The sequence below is a fragment of the Amborella trichopoda genome, chromosome 1 (assembly GCF_054954075.1).
Source record: "Amborella trichopoda isolate Santa Cruz 75 chromosome 1, AtrichopodaSantaCruz75HAP2 v2.0, whole genome shotgun sequence".
In the NCBI taxonomy this organism is placed as follows: Eukaryota; Viridiplantae; Streptophyta; class Magnoliopsida; order Amborellales; family Amborellaceae; genus Amborella; species Amborella trichopoda.
Window position 1 is genome coordinate 55,016,207 of NC_142336.1, and position 23,559 is coordinate 55,039,765.

Sequence of the window (23,559 nt, forward strand, 5' to 3'; positions counted from 1 at the left end):
ACACAGTGCCAGAGTGCTTGATCCATTATCGGACCGCACTTACATAGTGTCGGAGCCCTGTGACTCGAGAGTGTTTCACTGTTGGACCGCACTTGTACAGTGCCGGAACGCTTGATTCACTACCGAACCTCACTTACACAGTATCGGAGCCCTATGACTCAAGAGTGTTCCACTGTTGGATCATTCTTACGTAATGTCGGAACCCTGTGACTCCAAAGTGTTCTATTGCCAGAACGCACTTACGCAGAGCTGGAGCGCTGTGATTCCATAAACTCTTTCTTCTGGACCGCCCCTATATATTGCCGGACCGTTTCTCTCTTTCTATCCCTCAAGCCTTTTTCTTTTTTTTTGCTTTTGGGTGGTATTGCATGTTAGCTAATAATAAAAAGAACTGGAGTTATGAACTCTGGGGGCTTAAGCTGGGCCGAAGAAATTGATAGTTGTTTCATAAAGAGAGAGATCGGGCCCTAGATTCAAGGAAGGAGATAATAGAAGGGAGAAAGAGGGGGCAGCACTCGGACCAAAAAACCTCTGGAAGAGGGAGAGGGGAGAGAGCTCTACTGGGAGCGAGCGTAAGGAAGAGGGAGGGAGTCTGTGGACTGTGGGTCCTCTTGCCGTAATTATCTCGTGGAAGGGGAAAGAGAAGGGCATAGGAATAGGGTAATAGGTAAAAGGTAAAGTAAAGCAGGAGAGAGGTAAAAGATAAAATAAGAGTAGTTTTGTATTTTTAAAATTTTTAGGATGGTTGGGGGCATTTTGTCAAAAATGTTTTTTTGGTAAAAAAAACGTGAAAGTAAAAACACTGGTGGGGAGTAAGTTGCATAACAAATATGCTACCGGGGGTTATATGTAAGTTTGGCTAAATATTTGTTCGAATAAATCTTCGGCCTGAGGGAGTTAGTATACAATACGATCCCGCATGCGCATTAGACGGTGGACATTGCTGTTATTCTGATCTAAAAAATGCAAAAAGAGGCCGTGGATTTTTAGCTTTTTTGTTTGGAGGGATTCCTCGGTTTTCAAGTTTCGCACACATTCCCTTCAAAATCTCGACTCATTCAACGCGCTTTCGCCATCCTCTCTCTCTTCCCTTCTTCAACTCTGGTAGAGAGCTTTTTGCAAATCAATGTAGCAGTCCACCTCGCATTCAATATGTAGCGGCGCGTATCTCTGTCTCCATGTCTTTGTCTCTCTGTTCCGCCATGTCTTTATCTCTCTTCTTCATCTGGTTCATCGCGCTCCCAGCCTTCCTAAACGCTCAATCCCCAGGTACAGTCTCTCTCTTGTGATGCTTTTCTCTGAATTGGGTTTTGGACTCTCTCTCTCTTGGGTTTTAAACTCTTTCTCTAGTTTCCTGTTCTTCTCAGAAGTGGGTTTTGGACTCTTTCCTTCTCTAGTTTCTTGCTTTTCTCAGAATCGGGCTCCCTCTCTCTCTCTCTCTCTCTCTCTCTCTCTCTCTCTCTCTCTCTCTCGCTTCGATTGGGTTTTTGCACTCTCTCGTTTCGTCCTTTTCTCTTAATTGGTTTTTTGGTTTCAGGTCTTCTTCTGGACTGTGGGGCTCCTCGACCAACCTCAGAAGCCGGCCTTCAATGGCTCCCCGACTCCGATTTCATCAACACAGGAAACACAACTTCTCTCTCTACACCCCACATCCGAACCACTCTATCCTCTCTCCGATATTTTCCGGACACCAAAGCTCGCAAATTTTGCTATGTTCTCCCTGTAATCAAAGGCGCTCGATACCTGGTTAGAACTACATTTTTCTATGGTTCTTTTGATGGGGGCGAAACGCCACCAATTTTCGATCAATTGGTTGAAGGAACACTATGGAGCACCGTAAATACTTCTTCTGATTATGCTTTGAATCTCTCTTCTTACTATGAAATTATGGTTCAAGCCACTGGTAAAAGCTTGAGCGTGTGTCTCGCTAGGAATTCTCTCACTAGATCTCACCCCTTTATATCTTCTCTTGAATTGACACAAATTGGGAACTCTGTGTATAATTCGACCGACTTCTCTCAACATGCTCTTGCAACGGTTGCTCGAGATAGCTTTGGATATGGAGGCCCCATCATCAGGTAGTTACTGAACTTTTTTTGTGTTTTGGTGCTTGAATTTTCAAGTATTTTCCAAATTTTTTCATGTTGGTGTGCTTAAATTTCTATTGTTTTTCTTCTGATTTGATCAATAAGCTCTTATTATCAATGTGTCGATGAATTTCCTTGGATGATTCTTGCCTTTGAATTCTCTATTTTTGAGTTTTTCTTTAATTGTAATTTGTTCCCTGTTAGCTCCAATTCGTATGGTTCCTTCGCTCTTCGAACTCAAGTTCTTTCTTTGTAATTCTTTTGATTGTTTATGACACCAGACAACTAGCACAAAGTTTCAGGTCATGATGTTGATTCGTAGCAATATGATCATTATGTGCCTGATAATCGTAGAGGTGGGTGTGAGAAACAGTGTGTGTTTGTGTGTTATATATTTACTGTTTGATGCTTTGATTAGTTACTAGCACTCCAATACTTGCATGCTGCCATCTTGGTATTATTTGTTAAAGAATCATGGGAATAAATTTATCTGTTTTTTAAATATGTGTGAGGGAGTAAGAGAGAGTTGATGATACTTGTTTATTAATTAATTATTTTTGTGCAATAAGTTTCGACAATTCGGCGTCTAGACGCATCAGTCTCAGTGTTGTCGGATGAATTCAGCTGTCTTTCAATTGTATTTTGTTTTATGTAATTTCGTAATGTGTGTGGGAGAGAAACATAACTCTTCTCTCTAATTTGCAAAAATAGGTACCCTGACGACCATTTTGATCGTTTCTGGGGTCCCTTCACAGACTCTAGCCCAACAGTGAACAAAACCGGGAACGTCTCATCAACTGGGTTTTGGAACATGCCCCCCGCTAGAATCTTTAAAACCTCTTTGACTTCAAATCTACCCAACCCTCTTGAATTGCAATGGCCTCTTTTCCCTCTTCCCAATTCAAGCTACTACGTTGCTCTCTACTTTGAAGATAACCGTGAGATTGGATCATCGAGGGTCTTCAACGTCTCAGTGAATGGAGTGACTTTCTTTCGCAATTTGAATGTCACAACATCCGGTGTTGTTGTTTTTGCAACAATGTGGCCTCTCTCTGGACACATCCAGATTGTCATGACCCCAGCTGAGGGCTCTACAGTTGGGCCTCTGATTAATGGAGGAGAGATTCTTCAGGTCTTAATGCTCGGTGGAAGAACTGTAACTAGAGATGGTAAGGATCTTCGAAAGCTTTAACTTCCAATTAATTCTTTGGTTTTATCAGAGATCTAGTTCTTGAAAAAGATGGGGTTCTTCACTTTCTAATAAAAGGAGTGGGGTTTATGAGGAAGCACGTTGTTAGAAAGGTTCTCTACTTTCAAATAAAAGGAGTGGTGTTTATGAGGAAGCAAGTTGTTAGAAAGGAATGTTTGTTTTTATCAAAAACTATGTCTTCCCTGTTGATTTTCTATATTTTTTTTTATGGCAGAAAAATTGTTCTTCAATAAGTTCTACAGTTCCATCAGAAAAACTCGCTAAATAAATTTTATGGTTCCTCGGGAGTTAGTGTGTCCTCATTGTATCATTTGCTATCTTTGATTTGTAGTGATTGCTTTGGAGGTCATGAAAAGAAGCTTGGCAAAGGTGCCTCTTGATTGGCAAGGTGACCCTTGTTTGCCTCGCCAATACTCATGGACTGGAGTAACATGCTCTGAAGGCTCAAGGATACGTGTTATTGCCCTGTAAGTTGAAATTTTGATCTGAAGTGAGGATTTTGATTGATTCAACCATTTTTTTAATTAAGGAAATTATTGGATTTCTTTTTCTTTTTCTTCCTTTGTTATCAGCATTTATGTTTGTTATTTCAGGAATTTGACGGGACTGGGTCTTTCTGGATCGCTATCGCCTAGAATTGCCAATTTAACTGCATTATCTGACATGTAAGCCATCTGAATTTTCCCCTTCTCTTGGATACTTAACCCCTTACTGTTGGAAAATTAACTTGCACGTAATGAGGGAGGGAGATCTGCCCAAAAGAATCATGTAACTTGAAATTTATTTTCCCTTTGTGGAGGGACGGAGGGAGGGAGATCTGCCCAAAAGAATCATGTAACTTGAAATCTATTTTTCTCTTTGTGGAGGGAGGGAGGGAGATCTGCCCAAAAGAATCATGTAACTTGAAATTTATTTTTCTCTTTGTGGAGGGAGGGAGGGAGGGAGATTTGCCCAAAAGAATCATGTAACTTGAAATGCTCTTTTTGGTTTCCTGACTTCGCTGTTGCGTGTGATTTATTTTCAGTTGGCTCGGGAATAACAACCTCTCAGGGTCTATACCAGACTTCAGCCCTTTAAGAAGACTTGTTTCCCTGTAAAAATTCACATTCCCTTTTATCTTCATCTTCATCTCTCTCTTTCTCTCTTTGTGCTTTCTGATTACCATTTCCTTATGTTTTGTTTTGGAATCATGTCATGAAGGCATTTGGAGAACAACCAATTCAGCGGAGAGATTCCTCCTACTCTTGGAAATATCAGCGGTCTCAGGGAACTGTGAGTTCAGAATTCTCTATTTTGATAACGATTTCTTCTAATTTTATGCTATTTTCATCATTTTTAGGTCAGCGTTGGTTAAATAAGCCATGAAATTACATGAATATGAGCGTAGGATAAGGGAAAAAAAATTGTCTTAATTGAAGAATGGATAACTAACCACCCTCCTCGCCCGATAAAAAGATAGACTACTTTCTGCATTTCTTCTACTAAGCATCTGTTTACGTTCTTTTCCACCTTCTCAGGCTCAGATTTTAATTTTTCTTATGCTTTTGTATTACAGTTGGTTACAGAACAACAACCTCACTGGTGTAGTACCTAATAGTCTGCAGACTAAACCTGGACTGGACCTCAGGTAGATGTTCCTCTCTCTCTCTCTGCGCCATAGGAAGAAGAAGTTAATACCATAACAGAGTTAATATTCATGAGGTCTTCTTGAATATTATGATCAAGCATTGATCTTGTTTGTAGGGTATCTCCTGGCAACCGTCTTGTTAACTCAATGCCTGGGGCAGCAACATAGTAAAAATGGTGAGCTGCCTTTGAGTATCTAAATTTTCTTAGTGTTGTATTATTTTATTGATATTATATTTTAACATTGTTAATGATTATATAGTGTCCTTTGTAAGTATGGTTGTATACAGAGTTGATGATTTTTCCAACTTTTCCAGGTCTGTTATGGCTTATGGCTTCTTCCTCTCAAGAGTTATTTTGGTTTTTTGATTTTTCCCTTGGCTGAGCTAGGTCAATGTTCTTGAGGAGCTTAATGGCTGATTCTAATGTGTGGGCAATGTGTAGATTTTAAGGAGCTTAATGGCTGATTCTAATGTGTGGGCAATGTGTGGATTTTAAGATATGGAATTGTACAGACCTTCCTTGTGAGACATGTGGATATTTTGTTCAGTTATTGATTTCATCGTCTGTTTGTTTGGCCTCTCTCTCTCTCATATTGTGAGTTGGTGAGGCTGGAATGTTGACAATTGATGAAGACCCATTCTATAATATTTCTTTATCAAATTGTTTATGAATATTTTATGAATTGATCAGTGATTGTATTGGTTGTGATCTTGTTGGATGCCCAATGTCATCTCCCTATTTGTATTTAATGAGCAAATGGTGCCATCTGGCTGACTGAGAGAGAGAGAGAGAGAGAGAGAGAGAGAGAGAGATTGCCAAATACTGCATATTAAGCTAGTGTTTTACTAATCGCTCTGTTACTTGAATCTTGTCTGTAACATGGCTTCTACAAATTCAATGAATCAGACCCAATTGAGTATTATTTTCTCCATATGTTTCCTCTTATTAATGTCATTTTCTCCTTTAATGTCATTGAACTGCTAGAGTTTTTTGACAGAAAACCATGTCTATATTATACAAAAGTTTAACCTCTCTCTCTCTCCACAAACCCAACCCAAAAAATAATGATGAGTCCATTGAAGGGCTTCCATTGAAAACAAAGAATTCAAGAGCATATTCTAAATATTCAATGGACACAAACAACTCGAATCAAACAGGGCGATTCATCTTGTTAACTGAAAAGGATAGTTAGAGAAGAAAACACAGAGAGGTTGTATATACAATGTCAAACAACAGCGGATTCTCCATCGATGCTAGAATCCACCGGCCCCTCCTACCACAAAGTTTCTGATATTTCGAACTGGCCTCCTCTGTGGGGCTGGAAGAAGACGAGGAATTCCATGATTCTTCACACTCGAGCACACCGGAACGTTCAACACGGGACGGACACGCACACTTGTGCATATCCTCACACTCTCTCTCTTCCTTGCCGCAGCCTCCTTATCAAACCTCACCTTCACCTTCCTCACTCCACATTCTCTCACCTCCGCTACCTTCCTGAATCCAATTTCTCTTTCCTCCTCCACCTTCCTCAATTCACATTCTCTATCCTCCTCCAATAGAATTTCTCTCTCCTCCCCCACCTTCCTCAATCCACTTTCTCTCTCCTCCCCAGCCTTCACTGCACTTTCTTTCTCTTCCTCCACCCTTGTCACTCCATCTACTCTCTCGTTGGATACTTTGCGCTCGCTCTTGGAGGATGGAGCCTGTGCTCTCCACAACCTCAGCTTTAACAATTCTTTCCACCTGCCAGAGCAAGTGGGGGGCCTCGGAGAGGGGTCCTCTTCGCCACAGATAACCACCGTAGCCTTCTTCTCTATCTCTTCTTCGACCCCACATGGTCCACCAGCCTTAGTCTCTCTCTCCTCACAGTTGAAGCTTACTCTGTGCATCAAAGCTTGGGATGAACATGAGGGCTGGCGAAGGGGGAGCAATTTACCTTGGAAGAAAAGCTCGTCTGCTGTGACCAAAGTGTCGGAGTTGAACACTATGAATTCGAAGTCAGGGTCGCCTTTCACAGGGCCAGCTTCCCGGTTTCTGCAAACGTCGTCACTAGAGAATGAAATACGAGGCATCTCAGAGCGATCGGTGTAAGGCATATGAGAGAGTGAGAGAAACAGGGGTTGTTACATAGGGGAACAACACACAGGGGCTTTTAAATGGAGGAACGACACGGGGAGAGAGGGATGGGTGTAGTGTTAGATGGAGAGGGGAGAGGTGTTATAGGCGTGAAGATGAGGAGAGAGGTGTTAACAGGCGTGAAGATGAGGCATTTGGTCGAATGGGGACAAAACAGTGAAGGTCATCGTCGTCCTGGCTTTAGGGTGGTCAGATCCCCATACCATTCGCTGTCCAAACGAAACCCAATAGAAAAAAAAGGTTGGATTAATACACAGAAATATGAGAGCACATGGATTGTAGCATTATTTTAACAACCAACTCACATTTCTGCCCGAACAACTCTCTCTCTCTCTCTCTCTCTGTTCAGTTTTTTTTGGGTGCGAGACCCTGCACCTTTCTTTGTCCAAGTTCAAATGAGGCAGATAATAGGGAAACAAAAGCACATGGACCGTAATACTACTTTAATTTGAGCCACCATCTGCCATGCATGCATTACTCGTCTCTCTCTCTCTCTAGACTCTGATGTTACTTTATATGGAGGCACATAGTAGGCCAAATAACCAGCAAGACTCCTCTCTCTCCAACATTTCAGGCCTAGGCAACAGGTGAAAGAATGAAAAATCAGAAAACCAAGTGGTCAAGAGGACAAGGGAGTTCAAAATTCCTTTGTTTTATGGACCTCATTATCAGCTTCATAAAACAAATGCAAGCATAGCTGTCACATTTACCATTTAAAATGGAAAATTTGTTTTTGAACCATTTATTTTAATTTTGGGTGCAGTTTCTATAAAGCCTAGGTTTTATGAAAAAGTAAGGTGTCACTTCGAATCTTTGTCCGAAAAGCACTTTTGGGCATCGGAAATCTCCATGATCGCCGTAAATTTAATTTCCAATACGGAATACAAAATTTGAAGAAAAAAAATAGTACAGATCTTGTGGATTTGTGAACACTTATTTTTAAGGTGAAATGGACGATATAGATAATGTATTACAATATACACTTCTTTTAGGGCGCTTGAAATATTAACTTTTTTTTACAACCATAGTGGTCAATGCCAATATGATCGATTTGAAAGTTTTTTTGAGGTGAGCTTTTACTTATGGACATGGTTTCTATGCGGCCAGCCCGCATATTGTAGAAATGCGGGCTTGGCAAATAATATATTTTTTAAATATAATTTGCCTAATTTTTAGAATAATCCTTAACATGGAGAATATGAATATGAAAAAATAAATAAATTGAAAACTAAGAATAATAATTATATTAATAAAACATTTGGACCGTTAATTACACTTGTTTTTAGATGGACCAACTATTTACATCTAATTTTAAGATGGATGCTTTATACCTTTGGACCGCATATTGTAGCCCGCATGAACCAATTTTCCTTTACTTATTTTGATGTAAAAAAAACAACGTTGGAACCTTGTACTATAGAAATGAGGTGCACCTCAAAAATTAAGTAAAAAAGTGTGTTATGGAAGTTAGACAACCTTCTAAATGATCATCTCAATCCTCAGATGTATACATATAAAGAAAAAGAATTCCTAGTATTAAACGTAGTGCATGCTAACAAGTTATCTGGACCGTCTATTTCAAAAATTTGAAGTGTTTATATATTTGCTTGATCCATACTATTTATGAAATTTAAAATTTCATAAATAGAGTTTAACATGCATTTTTAAGTCGTCACAAGGTTTCTGACATGGGAACTGTATCGTCACGCAAATTTTAAAAGTGTGCCTTACTTGTATAGTATAAGATTCCTTTTGAACATTTAGATTCCTATTTTTGGACTGGTGGTTAAAATCAGTGTCCCATGAAATTTTAGATCCAAAATTCATTTCTAATGGTTAAGATCATTGCACCATATTGAAATTTTAGATCCAAAATTCCTTTCTAATGGTTAAGATCATTGCACCATATTTCGACAGGGAAGGCACATGAACATGGGCTCACCAATTTTTTCCTTTTGATGAAAGAAAGGAAATGATGGTCAGGGACTGAAATATGGGGAAAAAATGCTAGTCATTTAGAAAAAAGTATTTGACATTGTAAATACGGACTAAATTGTAACCTTTAGAGTTTAGAGATCCTACCTTCAAATACTGTTGATACCTTCAAATAGTGTCGAGAAATGTGGTTTCAATACTGAAAATCTTTGTGATAGCCTTAAAATATATTTTTATCTTTATTTATAAAGTTTAAAGTTTCAAAAATAATGTAGATCAACGTATCTATGAAAATCTTGAAAATTGACGGTCCAAAAATACGTTACAAAATACACTATTTTCAAAACCTGAAACCCTTTTATTTTTTTTTCCTCATGTTCATACATCTTGATGTTGAGATAATCAATTTGAGGTTATTTGAACATCAAAACAACCTCATCTAGTGAAAATTTTGAGATAGGCTCTAATTTATTGTTTTGAGCCTTAGCTCTTGTTTTGAAAAATGAAAAGTATAAAAAGTTAAGTTACATTTGGGAAGAAGGAATGATCCCATGTGGCACGTGCCAAACTGGGTCAGTTGGTGGGGCACGTGGTCACAAGACTGAACCTAATAACTTTTCATCTGCATTATATAAGCAGTGAAAAGGTATTGGAGTTCGTTTTTGTGCTTGAATCAATTGGTGGGGCATATAGCTTGCTCTGTCATTGTGCGCCTGTCAAGCTGTGTGTGGAGAGAAACCATGAGAGAGGACTAGAAAGATTTTGGAGAGAGAGAGAGTGAAATATTATGTGTCAGTAGGGGTCGCAATGGGTCAGGTACGGCAGGACCCGGACTCACACTTAGACCGGAATAACATTCAAGTTCAAAATTTGGATCTATTGCCAGACCCATCGGGTCTCGGGTTTGCCTGTCGGGGTCTTGGGTCTAATCAGATTCATTGCCACCCTATGAGTGTGCTTTTTTTTTTCCTTCTTTAACCATCATATACCCTATTCCTATTAGCTTCTTATTTTTGCCAATAACACTATAAGTGTTGCTTAAGTAGTGCCTAATATACCTCATGACTACTGGTATGGGTTGGGTTCGACTGGACCCGGACTTGGACCCAAATCCAAATGATATTTAAGTCCCAAATTTAGACCTCTGGACCCAAAGTCAGTACAACGGTTGGATCCGGGGTCTAATCGGGTTCATTGCCATCCCTACGTGTCAGTAAGCATTAAGAGAGTGCAAAACTAGAGATAGAGAGAGGGAGGGAGAGAGAGATCTTGTGCTTGAGATAGAGTGTAAAACATGAGAGAGATTGTGAATGTGCATGAGAGAGAGAGAGAGCATCTTTGGTGTATCTGAGTGCATGAGAGACAAAGGGAGTTGGAGAGTGATGTTGTACTTGCGCGTGTGTGAAAAGATGACTTTGAGAGAATGTGGTGGTTCAGTTTTGAGAGCAGCCATCGGCAGCTTTTATCTCCAAGGACTTGCACTGCTTCAGAGTTCAGGGCACTAACTTATGTATTACAATTATGAAGAGCTTTTCTTGCAGCATATACTCAAAGAAATATATATATATATATATATATATATATATATATATATAGGAAAAATGTTCTCTACATGGGCATACTGCTACAGTAAATGCCTACGGCCATGATTGAATCTTAGCCGATCTAACGATCACGAATGTCTAGCAGTATTTGAATTTTAATTTTTTTTTTACCAATCCAAATTACTTTAAATTTAGGCATGTGTTCTTAAAAAGTAAACGAATCTACGAAAAATATCAAAACAGTATTTTATACGAAATAACCTGACCAAAATACCCCGAAAATGTTTTAGGGGTATTTTGATCAATTTTTTTTCAAAAATTATTATTTTTCTATTTTTATTAGGTGTGTCTTGATGAGAAGAACACACGCCTAAAAATTTTAAATGATTTGGATTTATAGAAAAACAAAGTAAAATTATTCAAACACGAAATGAGGTATGTCAGATCGGCCCAAATTCAATCTGGGCCGTTGGCATTTACTGTAGTGATTAACGTGTATATATATATATATATATATATATATATATATATATATATATATATATATATATATATATATATATATATATATATATATATATATATATATATATATATATCGAAAAAACTTGGGATTAGCCCACTAGCTCATATGAATATATGAGCCCAACGACCCAGATTGAATATGGGTCGATTTGACGGTCACGATCTCATTTGATGTTTAAATTTTAATTTTTTTTTGTACAAATCCAAATCACTTGAAATTTTAGGTGTGCGTTCTTCTCATCAAGGCGCACCTAATAAAAATACAAGAAAAATTATTCGTGAAAAAAAAGGTTAAAATACCTTCAAAACTTTGTGGGGGTATTTTGGTCAATTTATTTCATGTAAAATATTTTTTTGATATTTTTCGAAGATTCAAATATTTTTTATGAATACACTTCTAAAATTTCAAATGATTTGGATTTGTAGAAAAAAAAAATTAAAATTCAAACACTACCAGACAGTTGTGGTCTTTAGATCGGCCCAGATTTAATCTGAGCCGTTGGGCTCATATTTTCATATGAGCTAGTGGCATATTCCTAGATTTTTTCTATATAGGAATACTACAAAATGGCTATAGGCAAAAATGTATAGTGATTTTGCCTAACCTTATCACCATCCAAATTTCATCTTACTGTCACATTTGTCTGGTAGTATTTCATTTTTCATTTTTTTTTTTACTAATCGGAATGAACTAAGAATTGGAGCGTGAGTACATCTTAGTGAGGTGCACCTAATAAAAATACGAAAAAAATAATTCGTAAAATATAAATTGACCAAAATACCTTCATAAATTTTCGGGGGTATTTTGATCAATATTTTCTGAATTATTTTTTCATATTTTTATTAGGTGAGCCTCACTAAAATGTATATACGCTTCAAATTTCAAGTAATTTAGATTTGCAGAAAAAAAAATGAAAAAGAAAACACTACCGGACAATTGTGACAGTGCGATGAAGTTTGGATGACGATGAGGGTAGGCGAAATCATTGTTCATTTTCGCCTATAGACGTTGATAAGAGTTTATATATATATATATATATATATATATATATATATATATATATAGTATAAGGCTATTTACTTTGCTATTTACTTTTGGGTTTGGTTTCTATAAGGTTGTAGCCTTAAATGATCCAATTAAGGTGGACCTCGAAATTTTACCATAGTAAAAAATTCTTAGGATTATCTGAAAATTTATTTTCATATCTAATTATAAAATTTTAAACTCCAAAAATTGTTAAAATAAGGTAGATCTATAAACATATGAAAATCTTAAAAATGGACAATCTAGATAATGTATTGCAAGATGCATTATTTCTGAGACTAAAAATATTTTTTTTTCATATTTATACATCTCGATGATGAGATAATCAATTGGAGGGTTTTTCAAGATTAAAACAACCTTTTTCGATGGATTTTTGAGGTGCATCTTTAATTCTACATTTTAAACTTACAACCTTATATAAACTTTTTCCTTTACTTTTATATAAAGAGGAAATATATTTTGTTTTTAATTGTTAAAATCGAAGAGGTCAGAATGTATCAATAATTGGGCACAAAGTCCAAAATCGAATTTTTCGAATTCTCCAGGATTTCATATTCAATTGCTAAAAATAAGTATGATTTTCTAGTACCAAAAGTGAATGGTTTTATAATAAAACATATTTTTCATTAACTATTAGGTTTAGTTCTTTCTCATTTTATTAAGGATTTGTACACTATGCTAGCAACCGGGTTTCAAAGCGTCTACTTATTTTTCATATAAGGAGGCCATGATAATTGTTGCCCGTTAGAGTTAAAATCGCGGGGTTGAGGATATGTCATTGTTTAGACATAAAGTCCAAAACAAAATTTCACGAATATTATGATATATTTTCATATATTGGATTTCACATCTAATGGTTAAAAGTAATTGTGACCTTTTTATACCACATTCTCATAATATACAATCTCAAAAGTTATTATTACTCTTACTAGATATATACGATACATATTGACTCCATAAAAAAAGATGAGACTTATGTGATCTAGCCGGTGTATGTATTAATTTATTTTTCTTCCTTTTCTTTTTCTTTTCCTTTTTTTTTTTTTCTCGGCTTATATCACTCACAAGTAGTCCATTACAATAAATTGATTTGAAAAGAAATAAAGAAAACAAATCTAGGATCTAAAAATTGATGCCACTAAAGCCTCTCTTTTATTAATCAAATAAAACTACAACAATATGCTTAGGAATAACTAAAGACATAATAAATAAAAGGAAAATATGGGATTAGCCCATTAGCTCATATGAACATATGAGCTCAACGTCCCAGATTGAATCTGGGCCGATCTGACGATCACGGATATCCAGTAGTGTTTTAATTTTAGTTTTTTTTTTTTTACAAATTCAAATCACTTGAAATTTTAGGTGTATGTTCATAAAAAATAGGTGAATCTTTGAAAAATATCAAAAAAAATATTTTACATGAAATAATTGACCAAATACCCCCAAAAAAATTTGGGGGGTATTTTGGTTATTTTGTTCACGAATAAATTTTTTTATATTTTTATTAGGTGAGCCTTAATGAGAAGAACACATACCTAATATTTTAATTGATTTAGATTTGTAGAAAAATAAATAAAATTCAAGCACTACAAGACATCTGTGATCATCAGATCGGTCCAGATTCAATCTGGGCCGTTGGGCTCATATGTTCGTAAGAGCTATTGGGCTAATATCATCTTTTCCCATAAATAAATATGATAAGAAACAAGAAAATGAGTGCCAAAGATTACCTCAACTGAGCTTAATACACCTCACACCGAGTCACCACCTCAAATGGCATAGGATCATTGATCAACCTTAATCTCCAAGATGGAAAGCATATAGGCCAAACCTCCAATGGAACAAAAACTCTTTAAAGTGCTTAGATCTCAAACTAATGTTTATCCCTTGATAACCTAGATGAGAAATATAACATCTCAATACTATACCCGTAACACATAGGTCATGAGAGATATGGGAGAACAAATCCTAAGATCAAATAAGATGGGAGGTATGAGAGAAGATAGATATTAGATGTATAGATAATAGGTAAAAGGCACCCTATTATATAGTGCGTCATGGAAATTAGGGTTTTTTAGATTTCTATATGGTTTGTCTCTTTAGCGAGGTTGAATTTTCATAATTGATCGTGGGTGACTTGTGGGGTGTGAGATGTGAGCCTTCCATTCCATAGATTAACTATCAAGATCATATGGAAGGTGCTAGAACTTTTTTCCTTTATTTTCTAAACCAATTTTCCATTAATTAAAATACTATGAAAATAGTTAATTACAAAATAGCACTTACTTTCGGACTACTTCCAAACACGTTCTTTTGGATCTAAACCTTTTTTCTTTTCAGTCATTTCACTTGAGCTAATTCGTATCTCTTAACAGGTGATGTACTTGGTCGGCGCCACACATAGCCAGCCCACTTCAGTCTACTCTTTTTTATTTGATCGCCTATTGTGAAGGGATAGAATTTGCAATAAATCTATTTGAGAGAATTTAGGTGTGGCACCAATAAATGATAAAATGAGAAAGAGTAGACTTAAGTTGGCTGGCTATGTGCGGTGTCGACTAAGTACAACACCTGTTAGGGGGTGCGAATTACTTCAAGTGGAATGACTAAAAAGAGGAAGGGGTAGGCCAAAAAGAATGTGGTTGGAAGTAATCCTAACAGATATAAGAACTTATGGCCCCACTGAGGATATGACCTTTGAGAGAGTAGAATGAAGAACTATGATTCATGTAGCCGACCCTAATTAATTAAAAAAATGATAAAATGATGATGATGATGAAATGGCACTTACTATTTTCACAAATTTACCCCTTCACACTTTCCATGTTTGATTTAAACACTCTACAAAAATCAAATTTACCAAAAACTCAACACCTTGAGCCTCAAGCCTTTAAGCTTAAATTCACCAAAAGGAACGAACATGGGGTGGGGCGTGGTACCCTACAGTGGCTTTCACTATTGGGCCTCCTATGCAATAATAATTTATCTAAAAAATAAGTAATAATTTTTTTAGGAATGCATGAAATCCCATTTGAATAATTAAAACAATGTAAAATCAATATCTCTATTTTTATAAATCCAAATTTCATAAATAAAATACCCAGAGATTAGAAAAATTCAAATAACAATTCTAAAAATCAAATAACATTAAAACAAATATAATTAAATACTTTTGATGGGAAATTGATTCATATGGTCTAGGAATAAATAAATAAAACACTGGATCACTCCACCTTTTATTGTGGATCACGATATATTATTACTTTCTCAAACTAACCCAGCGATTCTCATGCCCAATAGTTTATTGTAGGGGCTCATGATTGGGCTACCAAAGTCAGCCAATGAACAAAGGAACATAATCTCAGTCTGTGGATTTCAGGTTCTCCCCTAGAGATGTACCAATGTCACATAGACATGATGCAATCATAATTCTATGGTGCATAGGGATAATGTCTCTCACATGCACATGCTTCACCTTGAAATGTGCCCTAAAGATGTACCAATGTCACATAGACCTGATGCAACCATAATTCTATGGTGCATAGGGATAATGTCTCTCACATGCACATGTTTCACCTTTAAATGTGGTTCACTTTCCCGACACGGCTATCATATATGCATGTCATGTGATGGTACACGGATGAGTTTTAACCCCTGTCTCTGAGGGCTACCATCACACACAAGGCTCATACAGTCCTTTGGCTCACTCACCCTAGCATGCTCAGATCTCATGAAGGGATGACCTATTTTTAACCCTTATCGGTTTAATCTCTATGCCCAGGTAACATGGGTTTTTTCCAACCAACTGAGCTAGTACCTCCAGCCCAGTTCGATATCAGCAACCATCATTTGCTTAGTATGGTCCACACAAAACCACACTCCCACTAAGTTCAAGTTTCACTACATAAAATACTTATATAAGCCTTTATAAAGCCTTTAATGGCCATATAAACCCAACACGTAAACCTGACCAGATCCTCATATCCAAAGCTTCACGCCCCTGCTTCATTCATGATTGTCCCCTAAGCCTCATTATATGTAGCCAATTTGGGGATTTAGAAGAAGCAATAGACTATATGCTCCCACAAGAGTACCTAAGTTGTTCACTCTAGGGGTAAAACCCTGTAGGAGTGCTTTTAATACCCCAAATTGTAGGGACGTAACCTCCTCAACCTAGCGACAAATTTAAATAATAATGATAATGATGATGATGTCATATGCACTATTCATTTACCTAAAAAGTTATATCTTTTGATTGGACTGAGATTGTTCACTTTGTATTGATCAGATCTAAGAAGCCAAATAAGATGGAAAAATCCTCCTAATTAGCTCATTTGCCAGGGGGGGTAGTGTACAGTGTGCGCCTACGTGAGTAGCATGCTCTCAATACTTTCTTTTAAAACCAATAGTGGATGTTTATGCTTCTATTCATTAGTCAAATGATTGCCAAAAGACAAACGAAAAATTAGATACACATTCCATGTTTCCAATCTCTCCAAGTGCCTCCTCATATGTTCCTTCCGTCTTTCTAACTGTTCACACCAAATTAGATACATGCTAAAAAAGAGATATTCCATCTCTCATCAAAGCACATTTATCAAATATTTAACATTTAACCAATTTTAACATTTAACATTTAAAATACTCATGATCATGTGTATTTTAATAGGTTTGTTAAATAAAAATAAAAATATATTCAATGTTAAATAGTTCATTTTTTGGTGCATTATAATAAATTTTGCATGTAAAAGTTGCTTCACATTTATCAAATATTTAACATTTAACCAATTTTAACCTGTTCCAACTCATGATCATGTGTATTCTAATAGGTTTTTTAAATAACATAAAAAATATATTAAATGTTAAATAGTTCGTCTATAGGTGCATGTTAATACATTTCCCATGCAAAAATTGCTTCATGCCCTAATCATAGGCATCAAGCCATCAATTTACATATGTGAAATTGTATTTCACAACTCAACATTAGTTTATCCAAAATTAATCTTAAAGAATGGACCCATAGCTTGTCGTCATCCAAACATAAAGCTTCCTACACTGTTTCATTGCCCTTCATGTAATAGCAGCCTCTAAAAGGTGCTCCCAATATCCATATCATGCAACAAAAACCTTAGATCAGGCACATAGCCTTCATCTCTCATCAAACCAATCAACCCCTTCAACTCCTCATGTATAACCTCAGCTTGAGGGTGCATCCTATCCCCTACAACAAATCCATGCACCATTCTCCCCACCTCAATCCAACTCACTCCAGCTTCTTTCTTCACACCTCTCTCTCTCATTTCCTTCATAACTCTAGCCTTCTCATCCCACCTCCCCTCAAATGAATATATATTGGACATCAGAACATAAGCAGAAGATTTTTCGGGCACCAAGCTGAGCAATTGCTTAGCAGCGAATTCCCCCATCTCGGTGTCGCCATGAATCTTGCAGGCCCCGAGCAATGCTTGCCAAACTTGTGCACCAGGTGCACATGGCATCCCATCGATGAAGTTTTTCGCTTCTTTTAGCCTCCCACCCCTCCCCAACATGTCCACCATACAAGCATAGTGCTCTAGTCTTGGGCTCATTCCATGGTCTTTATACATGGACTCAAATAGTCTGAAACCCTTCTCTACCAATCCTCCATGACTACAAGCATGGAGCAAAGACAAGAAAGTGACATCGTTCGGTTCCAAACCTTCCCTCTCAATCACTTCAAAGAGTTCTACAGCTTCGGCGCCTCGACCATGGTGAGCTAGACCCGCAATCATAGCATTGTATGATACTTGGTTTCTATAATTCATCTCATTAAAGACTCTCATCGAATCGTTAAGTGATCCGGACTTTGAATACATGGTGACCAATCCATTGCCCACAAATACATTGCTCGTGACCACCCCTGACTTGATGGCATGGCCATGTACCTGTAGTCCCAAAGCCATGCATGAGCCATTAGTGCATGCTCCAAGGACTGCAGAGACAACGGTCTCATCCATTTCGATACCCGAATTCCTCATTTTGGAGAAGAGGCTTAAAGCTTCTTCGACAAACCCATTTTGTGCGAGACCAACGAGGAGCACAGTTGTGGTCACCATGTCATGGGACTCTGCCATTTCAAAAAGCTTCACGGCATCAAGCATTTGACCCCATTTTGCATACATGTCCATGAGTGAGCTCTCTAAGCATGAATCAGGGAGAACACCATATTTTATCACAAGGCCGTGGACCACCAATCCCAGTTTGAAAGATTGTGAGACTGTGCAAGTTTGGAGTGAGCAGCAAAAGGTCACAGAGTTCGGCCTCACAGATTCTGAGCCAAGACATTCTTTAAATAAGATCAAGCACTCATTGAACATCTCTCTATGAAAATAGCCGGTGATCATGGCAGTCCAAGACACCACGTTTCTCACAGGCATCTCATCGAACACTTTACGAGAACAGACATTTCTCTCATCCATTTCATCGAACAATTTCTCGTGCACAAAATACGTTGAAATCAATGCATTCCCTACTGGAATTTCCCCATAATAAAACCCATTTTTCATAACCAAGCAATGTAAAGTTTCAATAAGTTGCAGAAACCCTAACTGAGCTGAAGCCGATGTGATGGTGGTAAAAGTGGCGGGATCTGGTTGCTGGGCTCTATCCAATACCCTCATTCTCCTGAAAAAACCAAACCCCATTTCAAAATATCCCTCTCTCAAGCACCCATTAATGGCGATGTTCCAAGAAACAGTATCCTTTGCTTTCATCCTCTCAAAGAGCATGAGAGCCTCTGCTAAGCTTCCTCTCTTTGAGTACATAGAAACCAGAGAATTCCAGACCCCAATATCAGGCTCGAGCCATGGCCGAGACTTGAGGACGAGCCCATGAAGTGGAGGGCCTAAATGGCTCGGGCCGTGGCTCGAGCAAGTGGCAATAACTGAGCAAAGAGTGGCGTGATTCGGGCGCGATCCTTGGGCTCGCATTTGGACGAAGAGGCGCATGACTTCGAATGAGCGGCCATTTTTGGCAAGCTGAGCTATCATGGCGGTCCATGAAAGAGGCGTTGGCATTTGCTCTTGCGGACATCATGGTTCAGGCGAGTTTGGAAGGCGTGTGCCCCAGAAAAATGACGATAAATGGCGCAGTGCTGAGTGGTTCGAAGGTACTGGTCATGGCTAAATGAGTCAATATAGATGGAGAAGAGAAGGGCGTGGGCGTTCTCATCTCGTATCAGGCTTGCGTTGTGTCAGGGAGTTTTCGACGCGGCTCACCCAGCCAAAAGATATTAGAGTCCCGAGGTCCGAGATTTATTTTAGGATCCTAAATCTTGGCAACGTAGTATCTTCAACCCAGTTTTAGAAAGTGCGACTTCGATTGTGTAGTCGGTAATGGTCCTAGTTGATTATTCGAGCGTGTTTAAGTAATTCAGACAATTAGTATTGTAGTAGCAAAAAAATATATATTAAAAAAAACATTAAAAGATCTAAATAAAAAAAATAAAAAATATGTGTTTAAGCATAACCCTTCAAAAATGATGTTTGCGACCGAAGACATTTTAAATGAAAATTATTTGTTAAAAGCTGCATAAAATCGAGGCACCTTTCGCCCTTCTTTCTTATCAAAGAAGAGAGAGAAGCAGGGCCTCTTTTCTTGTCTAGGAGAGAGAGAAGCGGACTTTCTTTTCTTTTTCAGGAGAGAGAGTATACCTTCCCCTTCAAGTCTCTCTCTGGTCACAAAGAGTAAACACAACTTTAACTTTCCATCTTCTCTATCCCCGCCATTGTATGTGTTGTATGAATCCAGAGAAGCCTCGAGAGGAAGAAACGGTGAAATGTAAAAACACACTGAATCTAAAAAAAAATTAGCATTGCTTTTCATACATGGTGAAGAGTTTTTCCATTTCTATTTTCTCATTTATTTAGTTTTATATATTTTTTTTTTTAGCAGATCAGATAGAACTAGGCCTAAGTTTTGATGGATTTTTCTGCAAATTTCACATTTCTATCTCTAAAGCTCGTTCCTCTCTCGATATTTAAAGTCCTCTGTTTTGGAACTTCAGCGAGGATTGGGGGGCTACTATTTCATTTTTCTACAAATTTCACGTTTCTTTCTCTAAAGCTCATTCCTCTAAAAATTTAAAGTCCTTTGTTTTGGAACTTCAGCAAGGATTGGGAATTGTCGAATTATGGGGTGGTCGACCATTGTATGAAGTATTGATCCTGGTGTTTTATCTAGGAACGGTGGTTCCTTTAGAGAGAGAGGGAACTAGAGTCTCTTGTGCATAAGATACAATTGCTCCTAAAAAAAAGATAACTTCTTAGAGAGTTAGAGCCTCTTATACATAAGATGTAATTTCCTAGAAAAAGAAACATTGCGATGGTGCCTTTTTTATACTCCCAAAATGCAATTTCCTCTTAAAGAGACGATAGCTTACTATGGAAAGAAATATTATAATGGTACTTCTTTTAGATTCTTGAAGATTGAGAGGTTTGTTTCTTGTAAAGAAATGGTTCTCATTGAGATTTTGGTTGGTTTTCTTTTTAGTTAGAAATAAAGTCAATTTCACGTTGCTCTCACACCTTTATCTGATGTTGTCGATATTGTCAGAAGTAAAAAAAATATATGTTGTTGCTCTCGAGTCTCTATCTGGTGTTATCAGCTCTCACGTCTCTATCTGGTGTTGTAAATATTCCATAAGTGAAGAGAATATATGGTGTTGTCGATATTGCCAGAAGTAAAGAGAAAGAATGTAAAGTTGTTTAAAAGGGTTTTTTCCACTTGGGGTTTTTTTCGAGGTTTGTTCCAAAATCTTTGATATAAATTTAATAGATTTCTGTTTGCCGTACCCTATCCTCTTGGGTGAACCACATAAATGTTTGTATTCTTGTTATATGTATTTCATTATTTATTTCTCATACTTTATTTGCTAAAAATCAACTTATCGGGTTTAGAGCTTTCGCGAACAATATTTTCTTTGGTCTCTAATTTTTGCAAGCGTATTAAGCTCTCTCCTTATGAAAAATTTAGAGCGAGAGAGAGGGAGAGATAATTTGAAAGCCTTTTAAGCTTTTTCGCAATGAAAACTTTAGAGCGAGGGAGATGGAGAGATAATTAGAAGGCCTTTTAAGCTCTTTCCAATGAAAAATTTAGAGAGAGGTGATTTGGCTGAGAGAAAGTGAGACGTTCTCTTAGGAGGGAAGCGTAAATTGGGGAGAGAGAAAGACAATTGCATACTCTAGAAATAGACAGAAGGTGTAGGGCAATGGGTTACGGGAAGAGGGTCGCGAGAGAAGGTGATACAAATCTGGTCAAACAACTTGGGAGCCGGATAGAAGTTAGAGAGAAAAAGAAAGGAAAAAAAAAAAAAAAAATTAAGAAAGGACAAAGGAAACCGGGGCTTCCGATTCGTTAAGTTTATTTTGTTGGGTAACAAAGAATCTGCGCCTTCTATGTGATGAATGAGGTATACAGCCGCAGCGCAATTTCAATAAAAATGGTTACAGCCCTATAGAAACTGCATTATTTTAAAGAGTAATGATCCTATGAGACCATCCCACATCTATGTGTGTAGGATCACCATTAAATTTTGCATAAATCTCTAGAAAAGTCAAATCTCACACCTATGCGATAATTTTTTTAGAAATCTATGCCAAATTTAATGATGATCATTTGCGGTCCTCCACATAGGTGTGGGAGGGACACATAGGATCATTACTCTATTTTAAAAGATGAAAAAATACGAAAATAAGTATTTATGGCTAAAAAAAATTTCTAATCTTTAACAAAAAAAAAAAAAAAGATAGAAAACATATCTCAAATAATTTTTTTCTTTTTTTAGGATTTTTTATATTTTTTAATATCCCTGAGTTAGGAACTTGGGATGGATTGTCATGCTAAATACTATCTTATTTATTTTTTAACTTTCATAGGAATTTGTCAAAGCATCCATAAGAAAGGGAGTATTTAACGGCCCAATTGTAACTATTCCTACTCAAGATCATTTGTTGTTTTATGGTCATTTTGAAATTAAACCTAAAGACATGAATAAAGTGTTAAACTTTTCATCTCTTGCGGATAATTTGATAAATTTCACTAATTTTTATTGGAAAAGTTTTGGTGAGTCCGCCATCTTCCCCCTCCAAGGTACATCATAGAGGGGACCACGATCTCTACTACATGATCATGAATATAGAAAAACTAGTTAATACGGTCTTAGAATGAGTCCTCCCACAGCTACGATCTGATACCAGTTTTTCCATTCCTAAAATGTAAACCTCATCGACTTGCTTTTACTCTAAAAAAGAAAAAAAATCGATTTTTTAAGGATTTTGTTAAGATCTTTGCAAGGACTCGGAGAATGTGTTTTCACACTTGTCCCGCTGGCCACGGAAGATGTCCATCAAAGAAACCTTTGGGAGATCCATTTGATCAGAATTATTGTTGGATCAGCGTATCGTTTGTTATTCTAATGATCGAGTCAAATGGTCACAGTCGGTGCTTAATAAAATCTGGAAATGGCCCATACCTCACAAGGTCAAAGCTTTAATTTCGGTGGCTGTTCGAGAGAAAGTTTTAGCAGTGGACAATTTGAGGAAGAGGAGAAAAAGTCTTGGTTAACGTTTGACAATTTGAGAAAGAGGGGAAAAGTTTTGATTAACGCTTGTTTGATTAGTAAAAAAGATGAGAAAAGTGTTGATCACATCTTTCTTCACTGACCTTATGGTAGGGGTGTTTGGGAGTGGGCCTTTACTCAAATGGGATTTTTGTTACTGCTGCCAAAAAGCCTAATTAATGTCATCTATAAGCTAAGCATGCCTATTTTGACTTGACAGGGACAGTTGATTTAGAAGATTTTTAGGGGGGGTGGTGCATTGGGAGATCCGGAAAGAAAGGAACATGAGGACTTTCGAGGGAGTCGTTCTACCTGTAGGAGAGGTAAAGTGTTGAATACAATATGACCGGTGGAGCTGGTTTTCCACTATGTAGATGAAGTGGATGTTGCTTTAAATTTAAAGGTGTTGGCTTTACAATCCATTTCAACAATCAGACCTAAGGTGAGATGGACTCCTCGTTTGGATGGGAGTTTTAAATAGAATTTTGATGGGAGCTCTTTTGAAAATGTAAGGCCCGATGGTTTGGGTGGTATTGTTATTGTTAGTAATTAGTTCTCTCATGTATTGTTTTGCTTTGCGTGACCCTGTAGTGAACCTATAGCTAATAGAGATGAGCTTTAAAGTCGTGTACAAATAGACTAGCTCCTTTTTTTGAACGGAAAATCTCTTGAAGAAAATCATATGCTTTTACCAATAGCAAAGAAAGACTACATTCGGGCCATTTAGATTGTCAAAGGGGATTCTTTATAGTGTCAATTAAGTGGTGCCGCAAGGAGTAGAGGGTTCTTAATTCTTAGATCATTATGGCTGAATGTTATGGATGTTAGATCCTCCATTATTATTT

General features: G+C 37.3%; 2 protein-coding genes across 3 annotated transcripts; one reads left to right on the forward strand and one right to left on the reverse strand.

Annotated features, from left to right (window-relative positions):
* Nucleotides 1-894: 894 nt before the first annotated feature.
* LOC18440888 (putative LRR receptor-like protein kinase At1g51890) lies at nt 895-5,597 on the forward strand. Of its 2 annotated transcripts, none has more exons than XM_006851025.4 (10): nt 895-1,269; nt 1,538-2,078; nt 2,799-3,256; nt 3,629-3,764; nt 3,891-3,962; nt 4,322-4,390; nt 4,498-4,569; nt 4,853-4,924; nt 5,041-5,100; nt 5,241-5,597. In XM_006851025.4, the coding sequence occupies exons 1-9, from the start codon at nt 1,179-1,181 to the stop codon at nt 5,090-5,092; spliced, it is 1,563 nt and encodes a 520-aa protein (XP_006851088.2). In that variant the 5' UTR covers nt 895-1,178; the 3' UTR covers nt 5,093-5,100; nt 5,241-5,597. The 2 variants fall into 2 exon arrangements, with proteins under 2 accessions (XP_006851088.2, XP_088731181.1); XM_088875055.1 differs by having other exon boundaries at nt 903-1,160.
* An 11,281-nt stretch (nt 5,598-16,878) lies between these two features.
* LOC18440886 (Tetratricopeptide repeat (TPR)-like superfamily protein) lies at nt 16,879-19,820 on the reverse strand. Its single transcript, XM_006851023.4, has one exon. It carries the CDS (start codon nt 19,170-19,172, stop codon nt 17,205-17,207), a length of 1,968 nt encoding a protein of 655 aa, XP_006851086.3. The 5' UTR covers nt 19,173-19,820; the 3' UTR covers nt 16,879-17,204.
* Nucleotides 19,821-23,559: the final 3,739 nt, after the last annotated feature.